Genomic DNA, 27505 nt, shown 5'->3' on the forward strand with positions numbered 1-27505 from the left:
GTCACAGTTCTGACATCTTCTCTGACTAGCTTATGACTTCCACAGCTGCCCATCTTGCTGGTTCTCACCCACTCACCTGGACAGGTTTGACTGGGGGTTTCATCTTCTCCTGTCCACAGTTCTTCTCCTCGTTCCAACTTGAAGAGCGCATCTGGTTTGCTGGCTTGATACCCTGCTCATGAAAAATGATAGAAGATTTAGACTTATCGAATTGGGCTGGGACATGTCAAGAAGGGCTAATTGTTACATTTTAGGGAATAACCAGGTTTCACGTCTGCAACATCAAAGTTTTTCTCTTAGGAGAGAGGACATTAGATCCTCTTGTCTAGGACAAGAGAAGGATCTGAGAACCTGCCATTTCAGAGTAGTGCAGTTATTCTAAAGAGTTAAACAAATGAAAAAGAAAAAGCCACCGACTGGGGACCCTCTGAATGACACAGGGGAGCGGTCCTCACCCAGTGACACCAGGTTTCTGTAGCTCTCCAACATCACCTCCCGGTACAGGTCCTTCTGAGCAGGGGCCAGGAGCTGCCACTCCTCCCAGGTGAACTCCACAGCCACATCGTCAAATGTCAGGGATTCCTGTCACGACACGGTCGTGTTTAATGAAGTGATGTTCTTTTGGTGATGTGGAAAAAACATAAAGGAAATTATTCTGCTTATTTTCGACACAGAGGAAATTGGTGGGGCTTTTTTCTTAACACATTGTGATAGAATAAGAATTCTAGTAAAATGTCACTGCGCAGTCTTCCATTCATTCAACACAGCTGAAAATTCAAGAAGTTTCTGTAATATGTACCATTAAATCCTCTTGCTAATGTAAGAACATCTGCAATCTGTATAAATTTGAGCATCTATCCACCAATACTGAACTATAAGTTACTTATAGGTGGATGAATAATACAAATTCCTAAATTCACTGTGAGCATTCGAGCCAGTACCAAAACCAGTAACAGAGAGACTCCAGATGCTAGAATCACAAGACAAGACACACTATTTTCAATGGTTAATATACTAAACAAAATAAAAGAAACTATAAAATATGTATGAAGCACAAAAAATTATTAGATGATTAAGGAAATTTGTAAAAGAAATTATTCTTTAAAGAATATATTTATGGAAACATATGTACATAGACAAATGCATATGTATGTGTGTAGATCATGAGGCGGGGTTAACACCACATTAGACACAATGAAGAAACAGCTGTAGGAAACATGTTTTTACATTTAGGAGAAGTAAGGTCAGTTAAGGACACCACCCACCACATCACCTCTATGAAGAACCATCAAAGACCTATGTGAACTTCAGCCCTATGTGCCGTGACACATTAACATCCCTCGAAGAACCGGTCTGCTTTCTCCTCATGGCTGATGTCTATATTATGATACAATAATAAACGTATATTTAGTCTTCATCCTTGGTTCCTGGCACAAGAGCTCCTAAAGTCTTTGTAATTTCCTAATCGATAACGGTGCGAGTGGCATCTTGTGTTATTCATAACAGCCTTTCAACCATATCTGAGTTTCTATTAACGCATGACTCTGGGGTGGGCCCCTAGATTCCCAAGTCTGAGGGCTGGTTGCTAGGGAACCAACCTTGTGATTACAGGGTTGGAACTTTCAGCCCCACTCCAGCCCTCTCAGGATGGGAGAAGGACTGGAGATTGAGTTAATCAACACTGACCAAGGATTTAATCAATCACACCTACGTAATCAAACCTCCATAAAAAACTCTAAGCCACGGGGCTCAGAGAGCTTCCAGGTTGGTTAACAAATCTAGGTGCTGGAAGGGTGGTTTGCCTGGAGAGGGCATGGAAGGTCTGTGCCCCTTCTCCCACACCCTGCCCTACACATCTCTTCCATTTGGCTTTCCTAAGTTGTGTCCTTTATAATAAACAGGTAAATTTAAGTAAAGTGTTTTCCTGAGTTATGTGAGCCATTATAGTAAATTACCAAACCTGAGGAAGGGATTGTGGGAACCTCAGATTTGTAGCCATGTCACAAGTATGGGTACCTTGGGCACTCAATACTTGGCATCTGAAATGAAGGCAGTCGTGCGGGACTGAGCACTTCCATTTATGGAGTAACTCCGGGTGGTTACTGTCAAAATTGAATCAAATTGTAGACATTCAGTTGGTATCTGGAGGGTTGGACAACTGGTTGTTGGTGTGGAATAAACCCCACACATTTGGTGTCAGAAGTGTTGGAAGTAGAAACAGATCATAGTAACGCCTATCATGTAACTTACGATTCTCTTGTGACGTCTGTCCGAGATATCTGATGCACACTGACAGCTAATGTCACCCACAGGGTCTTGCACAGTCACATATTATATTCCAAGAGGAATCACGTAGTATGAATCCCATGAATGATATATTTTTGATCCTACTTTGCTCAGACTCTTCCAGATCCTGCTAGTTTCAATTTAAACTTTTCTATTTAATTACACTGATTTTTACCGGCTCTACAAATCCATTGGGGAATAAAGGAAAGATGAAAAGAAACCAAAAGTCACCTGGGACTGGATCATTTTCTTCCGATTTTGCGAAATGGCTGCTAACTGGGAAGCTCTGTGTTCAGCTCTGCTGGATCAGCTCTGAATTTCTGTTCAAAAATCTCAGTCTCCAGTCAAGGGTGTCCCCAGAAATGATGACACTGAGGTCTTGGAATCTCCTCCTCCTTCTTTCCCTTGATCCCTCTTGTTCCTAGGGAGTGGCACCTGTGGGCTGAAGAGCAAATTACTCGAGTGGCACATTCTCTTCACGCCCAGCTGTTGTCACTTTTGCTGTGCACTCACCTTAAAAGAGGGCCCCCAAAGAGCTATCTGTCCTTTTATTAAGTACTCCAGAAGCTCTTCCATCTGGGCCAATAAAACATAACATTCAGAATGTGGGAGGTACACATTTCTTCTGCAAAGTGGAAGTTACTTGACTGTGAAAGGGAACACGGAAGGAGAACCAGCAGAGCATGATGCCCCGGCGGCAGGGAATCCTCACGTGGATCAATTTTACAAAAGAGGACATACAGGGAGTTAAGACGGACATAGTTTTTCTTTTATACCATGTGTGTCCATGTGCCTCTTCCAAAGTCTTTGTGCATCCCAGGATGCCTACACTTCAATATGAGGAATATCACACTAAGCAAATAATAGGCACTGTCTTATTTAATTTCTTACTACCATCCACTCGATCCTCTGGAGAGTATTGTTAGTCCAAAACCATAAAGGATACTCCGCAAAAAATGTCCTTTAGGAATAAAACTGAAATAAAGACATGTTATTATTATTATTTAAAAACCTGAGAGAATTCTTCATCAGAAGACCTGTATGACAGCAAATGCGACTGTTCTTCAGGCAAAAGGAGAGGATCCTCCAATGTCAGCAGAGGAGCAAGGAGGAGTGAGAGGAACAAAACTGGTGAATAAGAGTTAAGTCTAAATTAGTACCCACGTGAAAAATAATAACGATCACATCAGGAGGTTTTAAAAACATAAAAGAGTTAAAATATACCACGATAGCACACAAATTAGGAGGCCGGTAAATGAAAAAGTGTTCTAAGATATTTGTATAGATAGAGAAGATTAAAAAAGTACTAATTACCATAATACTTTGACAAATAAAGGTTGTTATGTTATTTGTAATCCCTATGTTAAGAGTAAAACTAATAGTTTTTAAAAATAAACATAATTTCCATGTTAAGATAGGGAAAATGTAGTGCATATGGTTTCTGTGGCAATTACTCAACTTTATCACTGTAGCTTAAAAGCAGCCAAATTAAAAAAACAAAACCAAACCAAACAGGGTTGCCTAGGTTCCAATAAAACTTTATTAACAACACCTGGACTGGGCCAGATTGAGTCCATGCGATCTGGTTGCCCAACTCTGAATTAGAGCAGAAAAGCCATATGATCATCTAAATCAAGGGTCAGTAAGAGAGTGTCCAGGGCCTGGACCACCCATTTTTGTAAACAAAGTTTAATGGCAACACAGCCAGATCCCTTCTGTGACTACTGTCGCAGGTTGTTTGCATACTACAACACAAGGTGCCCCTCTCATCTTGTGAGAATTCGGGTCTGGAAACATTACTCAGTGCAATGCGGTTTGGAAAAAGAATCAAAGACAACTTTTGAATATACGAAGAGGCAAATTATCAGTATTTGCCTAATATGTCCGTGTACCTCTTCCATCAGGTGGCTGGTGACAAAGTTTAAGTAGAAAACTCTTATCATATCCTAAAGGACACACAGATCCAGTGTCAGTGTTAAAGAGCAGAACATTCCATGCGAATAATTTAACATTTGATGGAAAACAGCCAGTGAAAGAATCACGGGTAACTTCAAACTCCATTTCTAGGAATTTCTGAAAAGGAAATATTGGCAAAAGAGTGATATTTGACAGGTCATTTTAACTTTCTGCATTGTCTTTTATCTAAGTGCACTTAAGTTTTAAATCAGAAAAGTGTCAGCATTCTACATTTAAAATAAAATTGCTCTTGCTAGGTCATTAATGTAAGTTCACGATTTTAAAAATTTTCATTACTAAAAAAGGAGAGAGAGGGAAACATGGAGAAAGGCAGGGAGAGAGAAAACAAGTTACAGCCACAAACTGTCTAAACACAAAACCAGAAACATGGAGCAAAACAAGCAGCCCTTTCCACTCAGATACATCACGTCCCTGCCATCCATTTCACTATTTTCGGTATTTTACTTCACTTAAGCTTCAAAATAACCCTGAGGGAGAGATTTTCAACTTCTCTTTTTGCTAACAAGGAAACAGACACAGGTCACACAAATGGCATTATGAGCAACGGGCGGAATCTGGATTGAAAAACCAAATTCGTTTCTTTCTACTTTACACCAGGCCAAAATTATTTGTAAATAAGGTCTTTGTTCTTGAAGTAAACAAAGGAAACAAGTAAGAAGCTATGAGTAGAACTTTACAGGATCGCAGAAATAAAGAAATGATAGAGAGGTCTGCAACTTACTTTGAAATGCACCAAAACCAACAACAACAAAAGACTAATTTACATACAAACAGAGGGATACAGAGAGAGAGAGAGATCAGCAGTAGAGACGGTTTAGTACTATCTTAATGGTAAAATCTAGGTGCTAGGTATATGGGTATTTACTCTAAAATTCTTTTATTATTTTTGTAGTTTTGAAAATTTTCAATAAATGCAACAAAATCTGAGGTGAAGAGAAAAATATAGCATTATAAATTTAGTAAAGGGGCCGGCCCAGTGGTGCAGTGGTTAAGTTTGCACATTCCGCTTTGGCAGCCCAGGGTTCCGACACAGCACCGCTTGACAAGCCATGCTGTGGTAGGTATCCCACATATAAAGTAGAGGAAGATGGGCACGGATGATAGCTCAGGTCCAGTCTTCCTCAGCAAAAAGAGGAGGATTGGCAGCAGATGTTAGCTCAGAGTTAATCTTCCTCAAAAAAAAAAAATTCGTAAAGTGATCAAATATAAAACAAATATCAAAAGTTAATTGCTTTTTTATGTTATAGGAAATTATAAGGAAAAGGGAGTTAGAAATTAACAGGTTTATAATTACAATAAAAATAAATAGTCTAGACTGGAGGTGAAAGGTAGGGGGAAAAAATCCATGGACAAGTGCATAATCATAAAATGTTCCTAAAAATGATAGCTAAATATTTTAAACATTTCATCTCTATATAAATGCATACACTTAATATGAATGCACTTATTAAAAATAATTTGTAATTGTTTACTACATGAAATAAAGTAAAAGAGAAAATCATAGTACCGTTTATCTGAATTATGAATATTCAGCACATAAAATAAAAGCCTAACATTGAAGTATACTAAAACTTTGACAAGGACTGTCCCTTGGGAACAGAACTTACAGTGACACAGACGTCATTTTACTTGTGTCAGACAGAACCTGAAAAGAAACATCCGAGAGGAATGTGCGGGAATCTTGTAGGCAAAGGATAAAAGCTCCATCTTAAATATAAAACATACTAATACTAGATATGCTGGATCACTCACCTCGTCAAAAAACGTTCATTTCTGAGAGTTCAAGAGTAAGTGGTGATGTTGGGTGGCAAAGAAGATTTAAAAACTAGCGGTGAAGGAGAGACGTGAACCTAAAAGGCAGAAGAGGAACGTTAAGGTACATCAAGTCTATTCCAGCAGCCAAGGTACCCGGGCTCCCAAGGTATCCGCCCACACACACATCGGTACCCCAGATGCCTACTACCACCACCCGGGTTAATCCCACAGACCGCCGGACATTAACTCCCAAACAGTTTCTCCATCATTTAGCCCCAAACAAAAGCCGAACCATACACAGCGTTCCAATGACAAACACCACTCTCCAGATCCACCTTCCAGATCACTGAGCCCTACAGACAGTAAACGGTAAGGACCCCAAAATGTGCTCTCGGGACTAAGTCGTTGATCTCTGGAGATCTTTAAGCACTAAGCACAGGAGCACCTCCTGACTGAGGCCGGAGGAACCCCAATCACACACACCCTATTACGCACCCCTTAGGGCTCCCTGCAAAAGAACACCCCATGCACCTTAACCTCCCGCTGGAACTCCTCATGCACCACCCGCCGCGGACGCCGGCAGACCCTCCCTCACCACTGTCCACGCAGACACCGGCCACCGACCTGATTTCCTCTACGCACCCTCGCGACCCGCGGGCGGTGAACTCACTTAGCTGAACTTGGTCCGCTTCGCTCACCATCGCCGTACGGTGGCCCACGAGGGTCTGAGGCACGTCTGCAGAGAAGACACCTCTGGATTTCAGAGTTGTCCTCAGAGGTAACATGGCCGCGCCCTCGCAGCGGCCCCTGGGGGCGGCCATCTTTGAATCTCGGCCGTACGGGGGCAAAGAGGCCGGTTTTGCGCTCCTGAGCAGGGATGGCTGGGACGATGGGAGGTCACCGAAACTGTCCCATTTCTTGTCAACTGCACCCTTGATGAAAACGGACATAATGTGCATAAGCTCGAGCTTACACAAAACAAAAACGGTGCGGGTCAAATCCCTTTCAGCGAACTGACTGCAAAATTAAAATGGCAGCGACATTTACCCACTTTGTACGCAAGTCAGGAAACGGCCCAGTGGGCGCACCCATCTTACAGGAAGTGGAGGTCTCCGTACAGCACAGAACCCGCTCTTGGGAAAGTGCGAAGCGAAGATTCCTGCCTTGGTCGAGTTTCTAGCAGAAATTGGCTCTAAGCGACTTTTGAACAGAGAACAGGGTTTGGAGAAGCTCTGACCGTACAGGGATCGCGGTCATAGACTAGGAAATAAAAACAGCTGAAAGGCCTCAAAGTTATGTTTGGGGCGAGTCGTGGGGAAAAGGCCAGTAGAGGCCAGTAAAGGCCCAAACAGGTCATTGCCCAGTGCAAAGGGCGGAACCTATGACGGAGGCGGAGCTTTCCCTTTGGACCCACGTGGGTCCAAAAAGGCAGGCAGGGCTCTGCAGACCCGTGGCCAGAAATTAGGGAAATATGACACTTTCCAGGAGAACAAAAGATTGTGTAAAAAGAGAAAGTAATCGTGTTATACTACCTGTGTCAGTTGCGAATAGCTTCAAAAAGTCTTAGGTATGTAAACTATAAATATGGATCCAACTCAACCTGTCAAATATATTGGAAGGAGAGGAAATGTCTTTGTGTGCGATATCGATATAGATATGTGCATAGAGAAAGAGAAACCGCCAAACTGTTTTAAAGAATCAATGTACCATTTTCCATTCCTGGCATCAATAATATGAGAGATCCACTTTCCCTGCATTCTCTCTAGCATTACAGAGATTTTAAAAGGAATAAGAAAAACAACCTAATTTTTAGTAGCTAAATAATTAATAAACAGGCCACTTATTGTTTTAAATAGCAAATACTCATTTTTTAAAATAAGTGCAAAGTAAATATGAAACAAGAATGTTTTAACCCTTGAGATTCATAAAGATTAAATGATGGATAATATTCAGAGTGGTAAGGCCATGGGAGAAAGGCATTCTATCTACGCCTAAGTCTTATTTTTCTCATCTGTGCAGTAGATAGCAGTGTTGTCCACCACATAGAGCTTTGAATGAAGATGTTATCATCAAGCTTAATATGATTTTAAGTTAAAAAAATGCACACTACTTTTAATAAATACTCGGCATTACATTTGGTCTTTTTTCCGGGGACAGGATTGAGTCTAGACTATATAAATTAGTACAATGTTTTTGGAGTGCAATCTGCAATTCCCCAATTTAAACTTTTCCTTCTGTTTGAGATGCCAATCAATTTTGAGGATTCAGTAGAAATTATCTTTGTGAGAACATGACCAGGGATATTATGAACTATGTTCACTGCAGCATTATTTACAATAGCTATGACATGGAAACAACCTGAGTGTCCACTGGTGGATGAATAAATAAAATGTGGTTTGTATACACACACACACACACACACAATGGAATATTATTCAGTCACAAAAAGGGAAATCCTGCCATTTGTGACTCATGGCTGGACCTTGAGGGCAGTTTGCTAAGTGAAATAAGTCAGAGAAAGACAAACAGCATATCTCACTTATATGTGAAAAAACTGAAGTCATATGTGAAAAAGCTGAACTCTAAAAAAAAAAAAAAAAAAAGGCCGAACTCATAGATACTGAGAACAGATTGGTGGTTGCCAGAGTTAGGGGGGTGGGGAGGTGGGCAAAATGAGTGAAGGTGCTCAAAAGGTCCAAACTTCCAGTTATAAGATAAGCAAGTCCAAAAGTAACCACCATAATAATAAAGTGTTGAACATCATTAGACATCAGGAAAATGCAAGTTAAGCTCAAGATCAGATACTACTACGTACCCAATAAAATGGTTAATGTAAAATAGAATGACAACACCAAGTGAGGATGAAGAGCAACTGACTCTCATATGTTGTCGGTAGAATGGCTAAAATAAAATATACTGAAAGTACCAAGTGCTGACGAGGATGTGGAACAACTACATTTCATACACTGCTCGTGAGAATGTAAAATAGTATAGCCACTCTGGAAGAAAGTTTGGTAGTTTCTTATAAAGCTAAACACAACTTACCATATGTAATCACACACCTGAATATTTATTATAGAGAAATGAAAACTTATGTTGCACAAAACCCTGTATGCAGATTTCAGCGCATCTTTATTTCTAACAGTTGAAACCAGGTAACAATACAAGTCTCTTTCAAGACTGAAGGGGTAAACAAACTGGGACACCCAGTATGTATGCTACTCACTAATAAAAATAAAACTACTCTTCACCAACACAAATAAGTCTCAAGAGCAATCTGCCAAGTGACAAAAACATGAAAAGCTTACATGCTCCCTATTAATAAGAAATTATAAATTTGTATAAATACAACTTATATAAAATGTATAAAATCCAGTTATAAAAAGGATTTTTATAACATTCATGAAATGGCAAAAATATATGGGGGGAAGCAGATAAGTGGTCACAAGGGGTAGGTGTGGATAGAGTGTGTGAACATAAAAAGGACAGCAGGAGCAAGTTTGTGTTAAACAGTCTTACATCCTGTTTGTGGTGGTGGTGACATGAATCTGTATACATGATAAAGCTTCTTAGAATTACAAACTAAAAAAAAAAAAAAAAAATCATGTGAAATCCAAATAAGATGAGTTGTTTAGTTCACAGTCTACTACCAACATCATTTTCCTGAATTCGATAATAAAATATGGTTACATAAAATGTTTTTACTGGGAGAAGCTAGGGAAAGGACACTAAGGAAGTCTCTGGACGATGTTTGCATTTTCTCAAAGGTAAAATGACATCCAATTATACCTTTTATAAAAATAACAATGAAGATGGTTCTGTAAAGTATTTGGTTGTATTTATAAATTTAGTTAAGCAAGTGCAAATACGTCTTCATCTTCAGTTTCCTTTTAAAGTCATTCAGTATGCTAAATTTACAAGCAAATTCAGAGCCAAAGAAAGAGCTAATCACACATTATGGAGGTAGGCATAGAACTCTCCAGAGAACAAACACTCCTCGATGGTGTTCAGCAATCACAAGGAGTCAGTGATGAGGAAAGCAGACTACTTTTGAAAACAATGGAATTGACAAGGCAACTAGAAAGGAGGTTCAAAGTACTGTCTGAACATGCACATCAGGTGAATTATCTGATGTATGAGGTTAGACTTCTAACAAGCACTCAAACATTTATCATTTTCACAGGACTTCATGAGCTCTCTGATACCTGACTAAAGGTGCTCCACAGTTAGCATGTTCATCAAGTTTTAACTTCTATATGGTTTCCTCACAAATGAGGAGGAAGAATGGATCACTGAAATCTTGCCATATATACTGTCCTCTTAAAATTTTTCTCCAGTGTAAACTCTTGACACTCACTGAGGTCTTCTTTCTGGGTATGGTTTTCCCATGATCATCATATATATATATTCTTAATCATATTTCTATCAATGATGAGCTCACTGATGATCTATGATGATCCCTGATAACAATGTCTCTCCACAGAAGGCTTTCCTAGTCTCTGCATTCACAGAATTTGTCTCAGTATATACTTTTCAGACATAGAACGAAGTTAAAAGTTTTGCTCAAGGCATCTCAACCTTGAATGTATCAGTTTTTCCAACATGTTTTCACTGACAGAAAATGTGAGGTAAGGATCACTAAAGGCACTACCATATTCACTGTATTCACCAGGTTTATCTCCAGGGCAAACCCTTTAATCTCCTCAGAGCACACATCCCACAACAGGCAGTACCACGGCTATATCCCGATCCGTCTGAAAGACAGATGTTTAATGAAGTCTTAGATGTCACAGAAGGCATTTCCATGGTTACTGCATTAACAGGGTTTTTGTTCTGTGTGACTTCCCTCATAAAGTAATGAACTCTGGTTCTCTCTTAAAGGAATTTCCAACTTGACTGAATCTACCCATTTCTCTTATGTGCATTTTTTTATGTTTAACAAGGTTTGACAAGTGGGAGAAGGTTTTCTCACAATCACTGCACCCATAAGGTCTCTCCCCTGTATGAGTTCTTTGATGTACATTGAGTACCGACTTTGTAGTGAAGGCTTTCCCACAGTCACTGCACTCATAGGGTTTCTCTCCTGTGTGAATTCTCTGATGGGTAATGAGACCATATTTGTGCGAATAGGACTTTCCACACTCAGTACATACAAAGGGCGTCTTTCCTGTATGACACCTCTCGTGTTGTATGAGGCATATCTTCTGGCTGAAGGCTTTCCCACATTCATTGCATTCATAGGGCTTCTCTCCTGTATGGGTTCGCTGATGTATAATGAGAGTGCGCTTGGTGGTGAAGCCTTTGCCACATTCATTACATATGTAAGATTTCTCTCCTGTATGGGTTCGCTGATGTATAATGAGAGTGCGCTTCACAGTGAAGCCTTTGCCACATTCACTGCATATGTAAGATTTTTCCCCTGTATGAGATCGCTGATGGACAATGAGATTACTTTTCACCGTGAAGCCCTTTCCACATTCATCACATATATAGGGTTTCTCTCCAGTGTGAGTTCGCTGATGTACAACAAGATAGCGCTTCATGGTAAAGCCTTTTCCACACTCACTGCATGTATAGGGTTTCTCCCCTGTATGAGTTCGCTGATGCACAATGAGATTGCTCTTCACAGTGAAGCCTTTTCCACATTCATTGCATACATAAGGTTTCTCGCCACTATGAGTTCGCTGATGTGCAATTAGATAGCGCTTCATTGTAAAGCCTTTTCCACACTCACTGCATATATAGGATTTCTCTCCTGTATGGATTTGCTGATGTACCATGAGACTGCTTTTCCCAGTGGAGCCCTTTAAGCATTCATTGGTTGCAGACGGTTTGTCTCTTGTATGAGTTTTCTGATGTTTCGTGAATGTGGCATTTCTGGAGGAAGATTTCCCACACGGATCACATCCTTGGGGTTTCTCACCTGTAGGAAGGCTCTCACTGTCATTGAGCTGAGACTTCCTCATGCAGGTTTTCTCACCTTCAATGCCTGCCGGGGGTTTCTCTATTTTGTGAATCCCGTGATGCTTAAAGATGTGGAATTTAGTGCTGGCTTGTTTTGCACTTTCAGGGTATTTAATTCCAGAACACAACTGTTCATGATTATCATGTAGAAAGGATTTCTCATCTCTATTAAATGCAATAAGGTTCTTTATTTCATATCTTCTCTTCTGGTCAACTAAACTTAGACTTGACTTCAAAGCTTTTCTACATAAGTCAAACATACGACTTTGCATTAGGGCAAAATGTGTTTTGCTCAGATGAACAATATTTCTAAATGCATTCTGTTCACTGCATTGTGGCACGCTCTTCAGATATCTTTGGTTTTGAAAGTGCTCTTGCAGATGCCTGTCAACTTTCCCAATTCCTAGGAAAAAAGAGAATAACAAATTCTCTTGTGAGAATGGTATGGAACAAAAGTGCTTAAAAGATGATGTGATGGGGGCTGGCTCTTTATTGTCTACCATATGATCCTGGTATAAAAGAAAATTACAAAGATGTAAGACGAAATAAATAAGTATCAGATCCAAGAAGAGACAAGGACTATATTTAAAGGTAAATACCCACAAAGAACAAGAGTTCTCAGGTCGGGAGATGAACATGTGGAGGAGCTGTTTAGGCATCCTAAGACATCCTTACAGCCGTGAGACTTTCTCTGAATGACTACAAAGCGACTTCTACAGCCACTCCCCTTGCTGGTTCTCACTCACTCACCTGGACAGGTTTTAGTCTGGATTTCCTCCTCTATTCTCCACAGTTCATCTCTGTGTTCCAACTTGAAGAGCACATCTGGTTTGGTAGCTTGATACCCTGTTCATGAGAAATGACAGAAGACTCAGATACAGTGATTTGGGGTATAGTATGTCAAGATGGGAAAATACCACATTTTAGAGACAAAACAACTTCTCCTATGCAAAATAAAAGTTCTCTTTCAGGATAGAGGAGATTATACCCCTTCATCTGAGGCCAGAGAAAGGACTGAAAATCTCTCTCTTCAGAAGACCACAGTGACTGCAGAGCTCTCATCAAGTGATAGACGAAAGACCAGTGACAGGGCACCTCTAAGTGACACAGGGAGCTGTCCTCACCCAGCGACACCAGATTGTGATAGTTCTCCAACATCACGTCTCGGTACAGGTCTTTTTGAGCAGGGTCCAGGAGCTGCCACTCCTCCCAACTGAACTTCACAGCCACATCCTCCAATGTCACCAATTCCTGTAATAACACAGTCCTGCTTAATATGATGTGAATTCCTTTTATTAATATGGAAGAGGCATGAGGGAAGTTGTTCTAATTTTTACCACATAGCCTGTATCTATATCCTTTCCTCAAACACATTTTAGTAGAAGCAAAATCCTATCTTACTATCTATATATTTTACCACCTATTTCCAAATCCTAAAAACATGCAAATAACATCAGCATAAATAAAATATTCCTCCATTATAATGAAACTTCACAGCCAATATGAGAATCAACCATGATCAGACTCCATATCCAGAATTTACAAGACAGTGGGGTTTTTTTTTTTTGAGGAAGATTAGCCCTGAGCTAACATCTGTAGCCAATCCTCCTCTTTTTACTGAGGAAGACTGGCCCTGAGCTAACATCCGTGCCCATCTTCCTCTATTTCATATGTGGGATGCTGCCACAGCACAGCTTGACAAGCTTGACAGGTGGTGAATAGGTCCACACCCAGGATCTGAATCGGCGAAGCCTGGGCCACTGAAGCAGAATGTGCGAACTTAACCACTGTGTCACTGGGCTTGCCCCTTTTTTTTTTCTTTTCAAGGCAGTGTTTTTAATAAACATAAAAGAATAAAAGAAACTATACAAGATATGTCTAATGCCAAAAAGATTATTAAAGTTGATTAGAAAGATTTGGGAAAAAAAACTTTAATAGACAAACATATTTACAAATACATATATTAATGGACAGATTAACAGCATTATTAGATATACTGTAGTGAACTGGAATATATAACTGAAGAAATTACAGGAAATGCAGTACAGAGAGAAGAGAACAATGTAAGGAGGAGGTTGATAAATACAAAGTGTAGTGTCAAAAGATCTAATGTACGCCTACTTATAGTTTCTGAAGGAGAAAAGAGAGTAACGCAGAAGGAGCATCCAAAGGTCTAAAAGCTGAAAAATTTCAAGACTGATTAAGCACGCCAAACCTCAGATTCAGGAATCTCAACAAATTCCAAACAGGAAGTCTATACCTAGACACATCTGACTAAAATAATAATACACAAATGTAAGGGGAAACTATAAAAGCATCCAGAGACAAATGACAGATGACTTACAACAAATGATGAAATTCAGAAAAAAATGGCATACCATCTTCAAAGTCCTGATTTTTGTGCCAAAAAAGGCCAGACATGAAGGCCATTTGGTATTGAAACATACGACTCTCCTCGTGGAGTCCTCAACAGCATCATCTCCTCCCAGCTACAATGTATGATAATACTCAACAGTATGGCCAATCAAGGAAGTCCACCTAAATCTGTGTCCAGTTTTTACTGAGGCTTCATTATATATGCATGATTTACTGAATCACTGACCACGTGGCTGAACTCAATCTTCAGGTCCTTCCCCTTCCTGGAGGTCGGATTGATATCACATGGTCAAAGCCATGACCCTCTAGTCACATGGTAGTTTTTCTAACCTGGACAGCTCCCATTTTGAGTTCTCTCATTAGCACAAATTATCTAGGGCCCATATGAATCACCTCATTACCATAAACTCTAAAGTGTGGGCCCAGTGGCCCAGGATGAATAACAAAGATACTCCTATCACATGGGTAATACCAAGGGTTTAGAGGTTACCTCTCAGGAATCAGAGATAAAGGTCAGTCAAATTCCTTACTATACACTAGGTATTTATGGCCCTGTGTAGTACCCTTTCCTTGATAATGGGCTGGCCTAGTGAACTGTTTCTAAAGAAAAGAATACAGTACAAGTGACGAGATGCCACTTTTTTTACAATTAGGCCACATATGACTTCCATCCTACTAACAGAATCTGTCCTCTGATGACTTTGACGAAACAAGTTGGCACGTTGGGGAGGCCCATGTGGCAAGGAACTAAGAGTGTTCTTACATGAGCAGACAGGTAGAAACTGAGGACCTCATTTGATCAGCCCTTCTGGAAATGAATCCTGCCAACAACCACATAAGTAAGCTCAGAAATGCATCCTGCCCCATTTGAGCCTTCAAATCAGACTCCATCCTGGCTGACATATTGACTGCAGCCTCATGAGAGACTGTGAAAAAAAGTACCCAGCAGTGATATGATATATAAATATTTGATCTTGTCCCTGGTTCCTGGTACACAGCTCCTACAATGCTTAGAATCTCCAGTAACAAGTGTTTTTTGTATGCTAATGAGATGACCGGAAGCCAGCGCCCCTAGATAGCTTCAGGATGAGGGCTGGTTGCCAGAACAAACCACGTGATTAAAGGGTTGGAAATTTCAGCCCCACTCTCCGGAGTGTGGGGCTGGAGATTGAGCTCAATTACCAATAGCCAATGATTTAATCTATCTTGCCCAAGTAATGAGATCTCCATAAAACCCCCAAAACTACAGGTTGGCAAGCTTCCAAGTTGGTAAACACATTTAGGTACTGAAAGGATGACACACCCCCACATCTTTCCCTACGCATCTCTTCCATTTACCTGTTCCTGATTTGTATCCTTCATAATAAACCTGTAAATCTAAGTAAAGCACTTTCTTGAGTTCTGTGAGTTGTTCTAACAAATTATCCAACCTGAAGAGGGGACTGTGGAAATCCCTGATTTATAACCAGTCAGTCAGAAGTACAGGAGGCCCAGGACTTGTGACTAGCATGTGAAGTGGGGGTCACTATTGCAGGTCTGGACCCTAAAATCTGTGTAATCAGACGCTAATTCCAGGTACCTAGTGGCAGAGAACTGGAGAAGTGGTGTTGGAAAAGAGACCACCTATTTGGTGTCAGGAGGAAAAAACCTTATCACTTGCTGTCAGAAGTGTGAGTAAAAACAATACAGACCAGCTAAGCCATGCCAACCAATATTACTGACCCACAGAAAGGGAGAAATAAAAAATGTGTTGTTTGAAGCTGCTAAGTTTTGCAGTAATTTGTTAGGCACCTGTCAGGGAAAAATTCACTTCTATTTTCCTTTCAACACTCACAGAGAACACTTCTGTGACCAGACTTCTATGATCTTAGCGTGGGTTTTCCAGACCAAGAAATTCTGGCACTAACTGCCTGAAGTTAGAGCAGACCCCACAGGTTAAGGGCTCGGTCCCACAAGACTGCCCCTCATTTCAGACACCAATCCCAAGTAAGGGTCTTCGGGTAACTCACTGAGTTGGCTACAAATCAGAGGTTCCCATAACTTTCTCTTTGGGTTCGATCATTTGCTAGAACAGCTCACAGAACTCAAGGAAACACTCCTTATGTTTACTGGTTCATCATATGATATTATAAAGGATATGGATGAACAGTCAGATGAAGAGGTACATAGGGTAAGGTTTGGAAGGGTCCCAAGCCCAGAAGCTTCTGCCCCTGTGGAGCTGGAGTGCACCACCCTCTGTGGGTGCACCAATCCAGAAGCTCTCTGAACCCTGTACTTGTATGGAAACCTCATCACATAGGCATGAACTAATAACTGATTAACTCATTATCCAGCTCCTCTCCCCTCTCTGGAGGATGGGGATGGGGCTGAAAGTTCCAAGCTTCCAAGCTTGGTCTTTCTGGTGACCAGCCCCCATCCAGGAGCCATCCAGGAGCCCACCCAGTCACCTTATTAGAACAAAACACAGTCCTATCACCCAGGAAACTACAAGGGATTTAGCAGCTCTATGTAAGATGCTCCTATCACCCCCGCCACTCAGGAAATTACAAGGGTTTTAGGAGCTCTGTGTCAGGAACCAGGATAAAATACTAAATATTAGCAGGAACCAAGGGCACAGACCAATATATGTATTTTTTATTATTTCACAGCACCAATAGATAATGAATAGGACACAAACTTTTCCAGAAAGAACTTACAAAAGAAGAGAAGAAAATATAGACTGCCTACAACACAAGTAAAAAGCCATAAAGAAAAAGACTGACAAATTTTAATTTAAATCAAAGATAAAACTTTTGCATGGGAAAACATATTAAGAACAAAAGCTAAAAGACAAGTAAGAGTCTAGAAAAATATCTGTAACAAACAAAAGGATCAACATGCAGTCAAGATAAACAACTATACATCAGCAAGACAAAAAAACAATTTTTAAAATGAGCAAAGAATGAGGACCACATACACCAAAAGAAATAATCCAAAGGAGCAACAGAGATGAGAAGAATCTGAACCCCACTGGTGATTAGGAAAATGCAAAATAAAATAAGGCAAAAGAATATTGGATCATACAGATTGTGGAAAATATGCAATTTGATTAGAAAATAACAAGTGTTGGCAAGATTTGGGGCACTGGATGTTCTTACATACCACTTTTTACACACCAGGCACTCTTCTAAATTCTTTGTAGATTAACTCATTTTATACCCTACATTATCATTAGATGCCATTATCATTATTCCTATTTTACAGAAGAGAAAACCCAGGTGTGTAATGGCTAAATGAAGTCGGCAGTCACACAGCTGGCAATTGGCTCCAGAGCCAACACTTTTAACCATAACACTAAATTGACCATAACCTGGAACAGCCATTTGGACAGCAACTGGAAGGATACATTAAAATGTAAAATGACCACACCCACTAATTGATTTCTTTCTAGCCACTCTGAAGAAATACGGATAGAATTTCACAAAAAGTCATTAACAAGGAAGATGAAGGCATGGGACCAAGTTTATAGTTATTGTAGCATTAAGAGTTTGGGGGGCCGGCTCCGTGGCCGAGTGGTTAAGTTCGAGAGCTCCGCTGCGGCGGCCCAGGGTTTGGATCCTGGGTGCAGACATGGCACCGCTAGTCAGGCCACGTTGAGGCAGCGTCCCACATCCCACAACTAGAAGGACATGCAACTAAGATATATACAGCTGTGTACAGGGGGGGTTTGGGGAGATAAAGTAGGAAAACAAAAAAGATTGGCAACAGTTGTTAGCCCAGGTGCCAATCTTTAAAAAAAAAAAAGGTAAAAAAAAAAAAGGGAGCTAAGAATTGGATTTTTTTTTTTCTTGAGGAAGATTATCCCTGAGCTAACTGCTGCCAATCCTCCTCTTTTCTGAGGAAGAGTGGCCCTGAGCTAACATCTGTGCCCATCTTCCTCTACTTTATATGTGGGACACCTACGAGAGCATGGCTTGCCAAGCAGTACCATGTCCACATCTGGGATCCGAAATGGCGAACCCCAGGCCACCAAAGCAGAATGTGTGCACCCAACTGCTGTGCCACCAGGCCGGCCCCAAGAACTGGATTTAAACACAGAGAAAGACTCCACTTTCACTCCACTCTGAGATGGAGTGCAAGTTATCAAGCAAACCCTGTAGATGCCAACAACCCAAGCCCTTACTAGAGAAAATTACTTTCAACCCACTACTGCTGAATTTCTACTCAAACTCTACTTCAGCTACTTGTTCATGGAGCACCATTTGAGAGTCATGCAACCTTTTCACTTTTCTAGGCCATTTTGGTTTTATTCCTGGATAAAAGCAGACTGCCACAAAGTTGGGTCCCTGGGTCACCAGGCTATGGTTCTCTGAAGAACTGAATCCACCTAGCTCTGCTTAATACATTCCCAGAGGAGACTCTGAGGCCCTCTCTAAGAAACAGCTGTAGGAAATCTGCTTTTCCACTTATCAGAAGGCTGTGGTTAAGGATATGGTCCACTGACCCCTCTAGGGAAATCCATCAAGGAAATTTCCTGAGACCTAAGTGACATAAACTATTGAACCCCTAAGGAACAAGTCTGCTTTCTCCTCAGTCAGTGAACATCATATAGCTTTTCATGGCTCTCTGGCTGTGATGTCTGTTAGAGACACAAGACGCAGAGAGACAACTAACATAACCCAGAGGATCCACCACAGTCACACTATATTCCAACATTAGTCATTTAGTATGACCCCTATGAACAATATATTCCTGATCCCACTTCGTCCTGATTTTAAATTTAGAGTCTACGTTAATTTCTCCCCAGAACCAATTATCACAATTTATACTTCTTTTACTTGAATTGATTTTTCTCAGGTCACCATAAATTCATCAGAAAACAAAGGAAAGACATAACAAAACAAATCACCTGGGCCTCGATCATTTTCCTCTGTGCTCTGGAAATAGTGAGTGACACGGATTCTAAGTCTTTTGTCTCTCCTGCATCTGTCATGAGGTTCTTATAGGCAGAAATCTTGGTGTCCAGTTAAAGTTGTCCCCAGAAATGAAGATATCCAAGTCCAAGAATCTCCTCTCTCTTCTCTCATTCCTTCACTTGGTCTCTCTTGCTCCTGGGGAGCCAGGACCTGTGGGCTGAAGAGCAAACTGACTTTGAGCATACATTCCCTCTGGGCCCAGGTGTTGTCACTGCTACTGTGCACTTACCTTAAATAAAGGACCCCAATATTGCAACTGTTCCTTTGTTTGGGGCCCCACAGGCATTCGCATCCTTGGGCAATACAACAAGGTTCTAAATGTGTGAAAGGTATGCCTTTCTTTGTGAAGGGGACGTGGCAGACTACAAAGGGGAGGCAGGACAGCAGAAGCAGCAGAGCACTTGCCTCATACACAGGTGAATTATCAGGCAGAATAATTGCAGGAAAGAGGACATATGGAAGATGTCAAAGATCTACACATTGTGTCCTTAGAAAGCATGTGTGCCCATGTACTGCTTCCAAAGTACCTTATGTGGTCCATGGGCACACCCATCTCAGTGTGAAGACCAATGTACTAAGCAAATCATAAACACTGTCTTATCTCACTCTGTGCACTAAAGGATTAACCTGGCCAAAGAGATGTTGGGCTTTTGCTCTCAGCTTCTCTAAGCCCTTAGAATGTCCTGCCTGATAAGAGTGTCTTTGCTTACTTGGGAGGCTTGGGCTATGCAAGATAGCCTATGCTAATGATGTGATTTACAGTGAAGGGCCTTGTACCACATGGCATCAGCTCAACGTCTGGAGGGGCTGAGACTAAGGTCAGCAACACAGGCAGTCAATCAGGTGTATGTTCAATGAGCCCCAATAAAAACTCTGGACACTAAGGCTTATGTGAGATTTCCCTGGTGGGCAATAATGATAAAGAGGTGTATACATATGAGGAAGATATGATTACAAATCTATGCACACCTAATGACAGAGCTACAAAACACATGAAGCAAAAACTGACAGAAAGCTTCAATACCCCACTCTCAATAACTACAACACACACAGAAAATCAGCAAGAATAAAGACAACTTGAACAACATAATCAACTTAACTGACATTTATTTAACACTACCCTCAACAGCAACAAAATATCCATTCTTTTCAAAGGCGTATGGAACACTCACCAGGAAAGATCATATGTTAGGATATAAAGCAAATGTCAATAAATTAAAAATATATTTCTAACCACAACAGAATTGAATTAGATATCAACTTCAGCATGAAATTTAGGAAATACTCAAACATTTGGAAATTAAACAGCATGCTTTTGAATAACCATAGGTGAAAAAGTAATATATATATATATATATTACTTAGATGAAATGGACAAATGCCTAGAAGGAGACAAATAACAAAACTGACAGAAGGAGAGTTTCTAAAAACTTGAATACAAATATAATAAGTAAAGAAACTGAATTAGTAATTCAAAGTCATCTCACAAAGAAAAGCCTAGGCCCAGATGGCTTCATTGTGTGAAGCAAGTATTACCAAGAAATCAAAGCCTGACAAGAAAGCACAGAAAAAGAAAACTACAGACCAATTTCTTCCATGAAAATAGGTGAAAAATCGTTAACAACAGATTAGCAAAACAAATGCAGCATAATATAAAAAAAATTAGAGACAACAATTAAGGTGGACTTATTCCAAGAATACCAGGTTGGTTTATTGTGTGAAAATATATCATTTATTTTCCAAAGAGTCCAAAGTAATACAATAAAGGACAAAACCCACATGTTCTTCTCAATAGATACCAAAAAAGTATGGGACTACAACTAATACCCATTCATGATTAAAACTCTCAAAAAATTAGGAATGGAAGGAGATGAACTGATAAAGGGCATCTACAAAAACCAAAACTAATATCTACCTTAATGGTAAAATTCTGAATGTTTTTCTCCTAGAATTCTATCCCTTACTATACTAGCTGTTGTAATAAGTTCAATAGGTAACAAATAAGTAAATACATAAATAAAAATTACAAGCATCCAGATTGGAAACGCAGAGCACCACTGTTGTTATTCATAGACAACAATATAGAAAATCCTAAGAAATACATGCAAAAAATCCCTATTAAAAACAATTAGCAAGTTTAGCCAGGTTGCAGGGTACAGTATCAATATACTAAAGTAAATTGTATATCGCTATACTAGCAACGATCAGCCAAAATGGAAACTTAAGAAGCAATTCCACGTACAACAGCATCAAAAAGAAAAAAAAAATACTTAAGAAGAAATTAAAACCAAAGCAAGACTTGTATACTTAAAACTATAAAACATTTCTGAGACAAATTTAAAGAGATATAAATAAATGGACATCCCAAGCCCATGGAGTGGAAAATTCAATATGGTTATGATGGCAATTCTCCCCAAACTGATAGAGAGTCAATGAAATTACTATCAAAAGTACATCAGGAATTTTATAAATATCAAGAAGCTGATTCAAAAACTTACATTAAAAAGCAAAGAACCTAGAATAGCCAAACAAATTGTAAAATAGAATTATAACGTTGGAGTGCTTATACTAGCCTATTTCAAAATTTACTATAAAGCCACAGTAATAAAGATAAGCATTGTACTGACGTGATGATAGATATATAATTCAGTGCAACAGAATTAGAGTTGAGAAATAAATACATGTACAGTCAACTGATTCTCAACAAAAATGCAAGACAATACAATGTGGGAAACGATGGTCTTTGCAACAAATTGTACTGGGACAACTGGATATCCATTTCCTAAGACATGAGCCTAGACCTTTACCTCACACCATATATTAAATAATTAAATTTAAATAGATAATAAATTTAAATGTAACAGCTAAAAATATAAACTATCTCAAGAGAATGAGAAGACAAGCCACAGACTGGGAGAAAATATCTGCAAAAGACATATCTGATAAAAGAATATTATCCAAAATAAACAAAGAACTCCTAAAACTCAACAATAAGAAAATACAAATCGATGAAAAAATGGGCGAAAGACCTGAACTGACACCTCATCAAAGAAGATACAGAGATAGCAAATAAGCATATGAAAAGATGCTCAACACCATATGTAATAAGGCAATTACAAATTAAAACAATGAGATACCACTACAGACCTATTTAAATAGCCAAAATTCAAAACACTGACACCACCAAATGCTGGAGAGGGTACAGAGCAACAGGAACTCTCATTCACTGCTGGTAGGAATGCAAAATGGTACAGCCACTTTGGAAGACGGTTTGACAGTTTCTCATAAAACTAAACATACTCATATGATCCAACAGTCACATGCAAAATGAGTCGAAAACTTACATCGACACAGAAACCTGTTTATGGATATTTACAGCAGCTTATCCATCCAGACAGCAAAATATTATTCAGCACTAAAAATAAATGAGCTATCAAGCCATGAAGACACAAGGAGGAAATGTAAATGCATGTTATTAAGTGAAAGAAGCCAAACTAAAAAGGCTACATTCTGCATGATTCCAACTACATCATATTCTGGAAAAGACAAAACTACAGAGACAGTAGACAGATCACTGGTTGCCAGCAGCTGGGGGAGGGGAAAGATGAAGAGGCAGAACATAGAGGATTTTTAGGGTAGTAAAACTATTCTGTATGACACTAAATGATGGATACAGGTCTTTACACATTTGTCCAAACCCACAGAACGCACAACATCAAGAGTGAACCCAAACGCAAACTATGCACTTTAGGTGATAATGATGTGTTAATATACGTTAATTGATTTTAACAAATATACCAGTCTGGTGCAGGATGTTGCCACTGGGGAAGGTTGTGCATGTGTGGGAACAGGTGGTACATGGGAACTCTATGTACTTCCTACTCAATTTTGCTATGAATCTAAAACTGCTCTAAAAAATAAAACCCTACCCATATGTATAATCTATCTAACACACACACACATAAACACACACTATCTTGCAGGAAACACAGGACACATTTCTCTTGGCCTTGGTTAGACAGAGAATTCTCAGACATGTCACCAAACCAGAGAGCCATAAAAGAAGAAAACTGATAAACTTAACTTGTATTAAATTTTGCACATCAAAAGACACTCTAAAGAAAAAGGAAAAGGTAATCTATAGATGGAAAGAAAATATTTGCCATTCATATATCTGATAAAGGACTTGTATCCGGACCACAGAGAGAATTCTAAAAATCAACAGTAAGAAAACACAACAGAAAATTGCAAAAGACTTGCACAGATACTGAACCAAGGAAGATATGGATGGCAAATAAGCACATGAAAAGATGCTCAACATCATTAGCCATCATTAGGTAAAGACGAATTAAAACCACAAGCTACTGCTCCACACCTATTATAATGTCTAAAATTACAAAGAATGATGATACCAAGCACTGGCAAGGATGTGGAGACAAGAACAACCATACACTTCTGGTGGGAACACAAAGTACAAGCACACTGGGAAAGAGTTTAGCAGTTTCTTAATAAGTTAAGCATACATCTACCACACGATCTAGCCATTCATCTCCTCGAGATTTATCGGAAAGGAAAACCTATGCAAATATAGACTTGAACATGAGTGTTCACAGAAGCTTTATCTGTAACAGCTAAAAATTGCAAACTACACAAATGCCCATCAACAGGTGAATTAGTAAATCCTCCAGAATGAATTGATATCCCTACAATGGAATACAAAGCAACAAAAAGGGACTATTGAGATACAGAAGGATGAATCTCAGAATATTAATACTGAGTGAAACAAATCAGAATAAAAACAAGTCATAGTGTATGACTGCATTTAAATAAAACTTTAAAAAATAGAAATTAACTTATAGTAATGAAAAATAGAGCAGTGGTTGCTCGGGGAGGGGTGGGGAAACATGAAAGGGATGGATTACAAAGGGACACAAAGAAATTTCTGGAGGTGATGGGTATGTTCACTATCTTCATTGTGGTGATAGTTTCAAGAGCATATACGTCAAATTTATCAATCTGTACGATTCGAATATGTGCAGTTTATTGTATGTCAATTTTGCCTCAATAAATCACTTGGGAAAAAAGGGGGAAACTTAATGGTAATTATAATATAGACAGAGCTCAAAAATATTATGCTAGATGAAAAAAAGGTAGCCACAAAAGACTACAGATTTAATGATTCTGTTTATATGAAATGTCCAGAAATTGCAAATTAATAGAGGCAGGAAGATGATCAGCGGTTGTGCTTGGCTGGGGGTAGGAGTGGAGACCGAGGCCATGGAAGACCAAGAACACTTTTTTGGGGTAACGGAAACTTTTTAAAATTAGATTGTGCTGATGGTTGCAGAACTCGAGAAACTCAGCTAAAATCATTGAAGTGTATACTTACACTGGGGGAATTTTATGATATGTGAACGAAACCTCAGTAAGACTAACAACAACAAAAAAGACTTCCTTTTCTGCAGCACCAAGAGGGAATGAAAAAACAGGAACTGTAATTGCAAAAAAGTCTCAAGGAAAAGTTTACCCTGGACTAAACATAGCCAGAAATCTCTGGGACCAAAAAAAGGGCACGAGAAAAGTTTAAACGGAGTGGGAAAATCTGTGTAATCAGAAAGTCAAAATGGATTACTGAAATTATCATTGAATACTTTTGAATATTTTTATGTCAATACTACTCACATTAACGAATGCATTTGACTCCAGGCACCATGCCACCGGTTCAACAACCTATGCTGACACTATTAAAAATGTCATGGCAACTATTAAAAAATGTATAAAATATCATCTCATATGTTGAGGATGAGAAATTAAGAGACACAATTGTCCTCATGTTTATACAGATAATCATAAATGTAAAAAAAAGTAACATTAAAAAAAAGGTCTAACTGCGAAATAGAATATAGGGTAAAGGAGATGCTTTTACTTGAGTTAGTATGACCCTAAAAGAAAACATCCAAAAGAAGTATAATAAATTTGGACGCAAGGATAAAAACTACATCTTTAATAGTAAACATATCACTAGATCACTCGGAATCACACTGAATTTTGAGGGGACAGTGAGAAGAGCGGTCATGCGAAGAGACAAAAAGGTTTTAGGAAGGTCCGCGAGGGCGGACTTGGACTTGAAGGAGGGAACGGCTCTGGGTTAACTGGGGAAATGCAGTCTTCAAGTCTGTTTCCGGAATTCGAGGTTGGAGCCTGAACCTACCGATTCTCCGGGGGCCCTGGACCTCCTCGAACACCGACAGCCCCCACCAGGCGTCTCTACGACCGAGTCCTATAGTCAATGGCGTATTAAACCCCAAACATGCCCAAGAAACCAACAGGGACCTCCCCGTAACCCAGGCTTCTCTAACACGGAGCCCCAGATTAAGTCGCGAACCTTGAAGAGACCCAAGTTCACTGACACAAACTTTCCACCCCAGTTCTCAACCACTGAGTCCCACAAGCCGAGGGCTCCACGTGGACCTCAACCCTGACCGAGTCGGCCTCTCGAAGGATGATTTCTTCAGACTCTCAATCACTGAGCGCCACAGGCCCCATCACTTAACGCCCAGATCTCTCAGGGAGTGAATCCAAACCAAATCCCAGCTACAGTCCTTCACACAGGCTCGCGTGTCACCGTCCCCCCAAGGCCGGCAGTGCAAGTCCGGAACCCGACTCACCTGATCCCGAAGCTGTCTACACATCCGTGGCAGCGACTAAAGGCTGAGCCCACGTCCGAAACCACTTCCTACTCGGACGCCCTGCTTCGCGATCCCTGAAGACGCTGACGGGCTGGGACCCAACAGTCCGCCGAGGACCCTGGCGCGCTGCCGGATTTCCGAGTTCCGGCTGCCGCCCCGCTCTATGACGTAACAAGGCCACGCCTACTTCGACGTTTCTGACGGGAGGGGCCATAACGGCTGTGGGGAGAAATCCAAATCATTCCCGGCCACCTCAATGCTTCTACCTCGTCGTTGCGAGGAACGGACAACAATGCTGTGCTAACTGCGTAACATTTCAGAGGCCGGTGCCTATTCAAGGCCAGCATGGCGCGTTCAGCCGGCGCGCGGAACGAAGAAAGATGGCGGCGCCCGTTGTGCACTTTACGTCTGAGACGTTAGGCCGCAGCGCCGTGGGCGCGGCCATCTTAGAGGAAAGCGTTCGTCCGTACGGCAGAGGGCCCCACGCCCCGCACGACTTGGGAAGATAGGATTTGTAGAAGCCGAGATGTCACTGGAGAGGCGGCGGTCAAAGGGTCGACAGAAGCAGTGGTTATGTAAAGTCTGTTTGGGGAGAGAGCGGTTGTGTGTGGAGTAGATAAGGCAATAGGGCGGAGCTCCACAAAAATGCTAATATGTACCCACATGAGAGTGGATCCACAGCGACCTCTAGTGGGGAAAGGTAATGAAGGTACAAATATATGTACATGGTTTTTCCCCAAAATAAATGACGGGCTGGGGCATTTGAGAATATGAAATTATGAGATAATGTAATTACGCTTTGTATAGTTCCCAAATTAAAGAAAGATCACATTTTAAAATGTTAGTTATTTTATGCAGGCGTGGGAGGCGTAATTGTATTTAAGTAGATACTCCCTTTTTAGAAGAGAACCTGGATCCAATTTAAATTTTTCATTCTCTTTGACCCAGCAGTTCTAATTCCAACAGTTAATTTGGTGAAAAGTTTTCCTAATATTAACCACAGCGGTTTTTGTAATTTAGAAAAAATGAAAAGCTTAAATGTACATTGGTAGATGAATATTTTGGTAAATTATAGAACATCCACTCAGCAGTAACAGTATATAGCAATTAAAAAGAATACTACAATTTTCAGTATAAAAAAAGAAAGATAACTATATTCTCAGAGGAGAAAAAACACATCTGCAGGATAATATATGATGCGGGGTCGGTGAGCCGAGGAGTCGAAAGAAAGATTTCTTAGACTCTTAAGATCTGGCAGTAGTGCTCTTTTATTTAGAGAATAGTGTGGAATAGCATGGGGACAGGACCCATGGGCAGTCAGAGCTTCTGCTGCCGCCGCTTCTGCTGCCCCCGCTGGCATGGGGACAGAGCCCATGGGCAGGCAGAGCTGGTGTGTGGGGACAAGACCCACGGGCAGTCAGAGCTCCTGCTGCTGCTGCTGCATGGGGACAGGACCCATGGGCAGTCAGAGCTCCTGCTGCTGCCCCGAGTTGAGGGTTAGGG

General features: G+C 40.4%; 1 protein-coding gene across 1 annotated transcript in view; it reads right to left on the reverse strand.

Annotated features, from left to right (window-relative positions):
• The window catches only part of LOC124250311 (uncharacterized), a 34640-nt gene extending 8177 nt beyond the window's left edge, over positions 1 to 26463 (reverse strand). The window contains 12 exon segments of the mRNA XM_046682119.1: positions 77 to 172; positions 456 to 582; positions 2518 to 2584; positions 6661 to 6986; positions 10610 to 10715; positions 10717 to 10779; positions 10781 to 10866; positions 10869 to 12385; positions 12733 to 12828; positions 13107 to 13233; positions 19247 to 19470; positions 25982 to 26463. Of these exon segments, the coding sequence (XP_046538075.1) occupies positions 77 to 172; positions 456 to 582; positions 2518 to 2584; positions 6661 to 6986; positions 10610 to 10715; positions 10717 to 10779; positions 10781 to 10866; positions 10869 to 12385; positions 12733 to 12828; positions 13107 to 13233; positions 19247 to 19330 (2695 nt within the window). The 5' untranslated portion in view covers positions 19331 to 19470; positions 25982 to 26463.
• Positions 26464 to 27505: the final 1042 nt, after the last annotated feature.

The sequence above is a fragment of the Equus quagga genome, chromosome 13 (genome assembly GCF_021613505.1).
Source record: "Equus quagga isolate Etosha38 chromosome 13, UCLA_HA_Equagga_1.0, whole genome shotgun sequence".
Classification (NCBI taxonomy): Eukaryota; Metazoa; Chordata; class Mammalia; order Perissodactyla; family Equidae; genus Equus; species Equus quagga.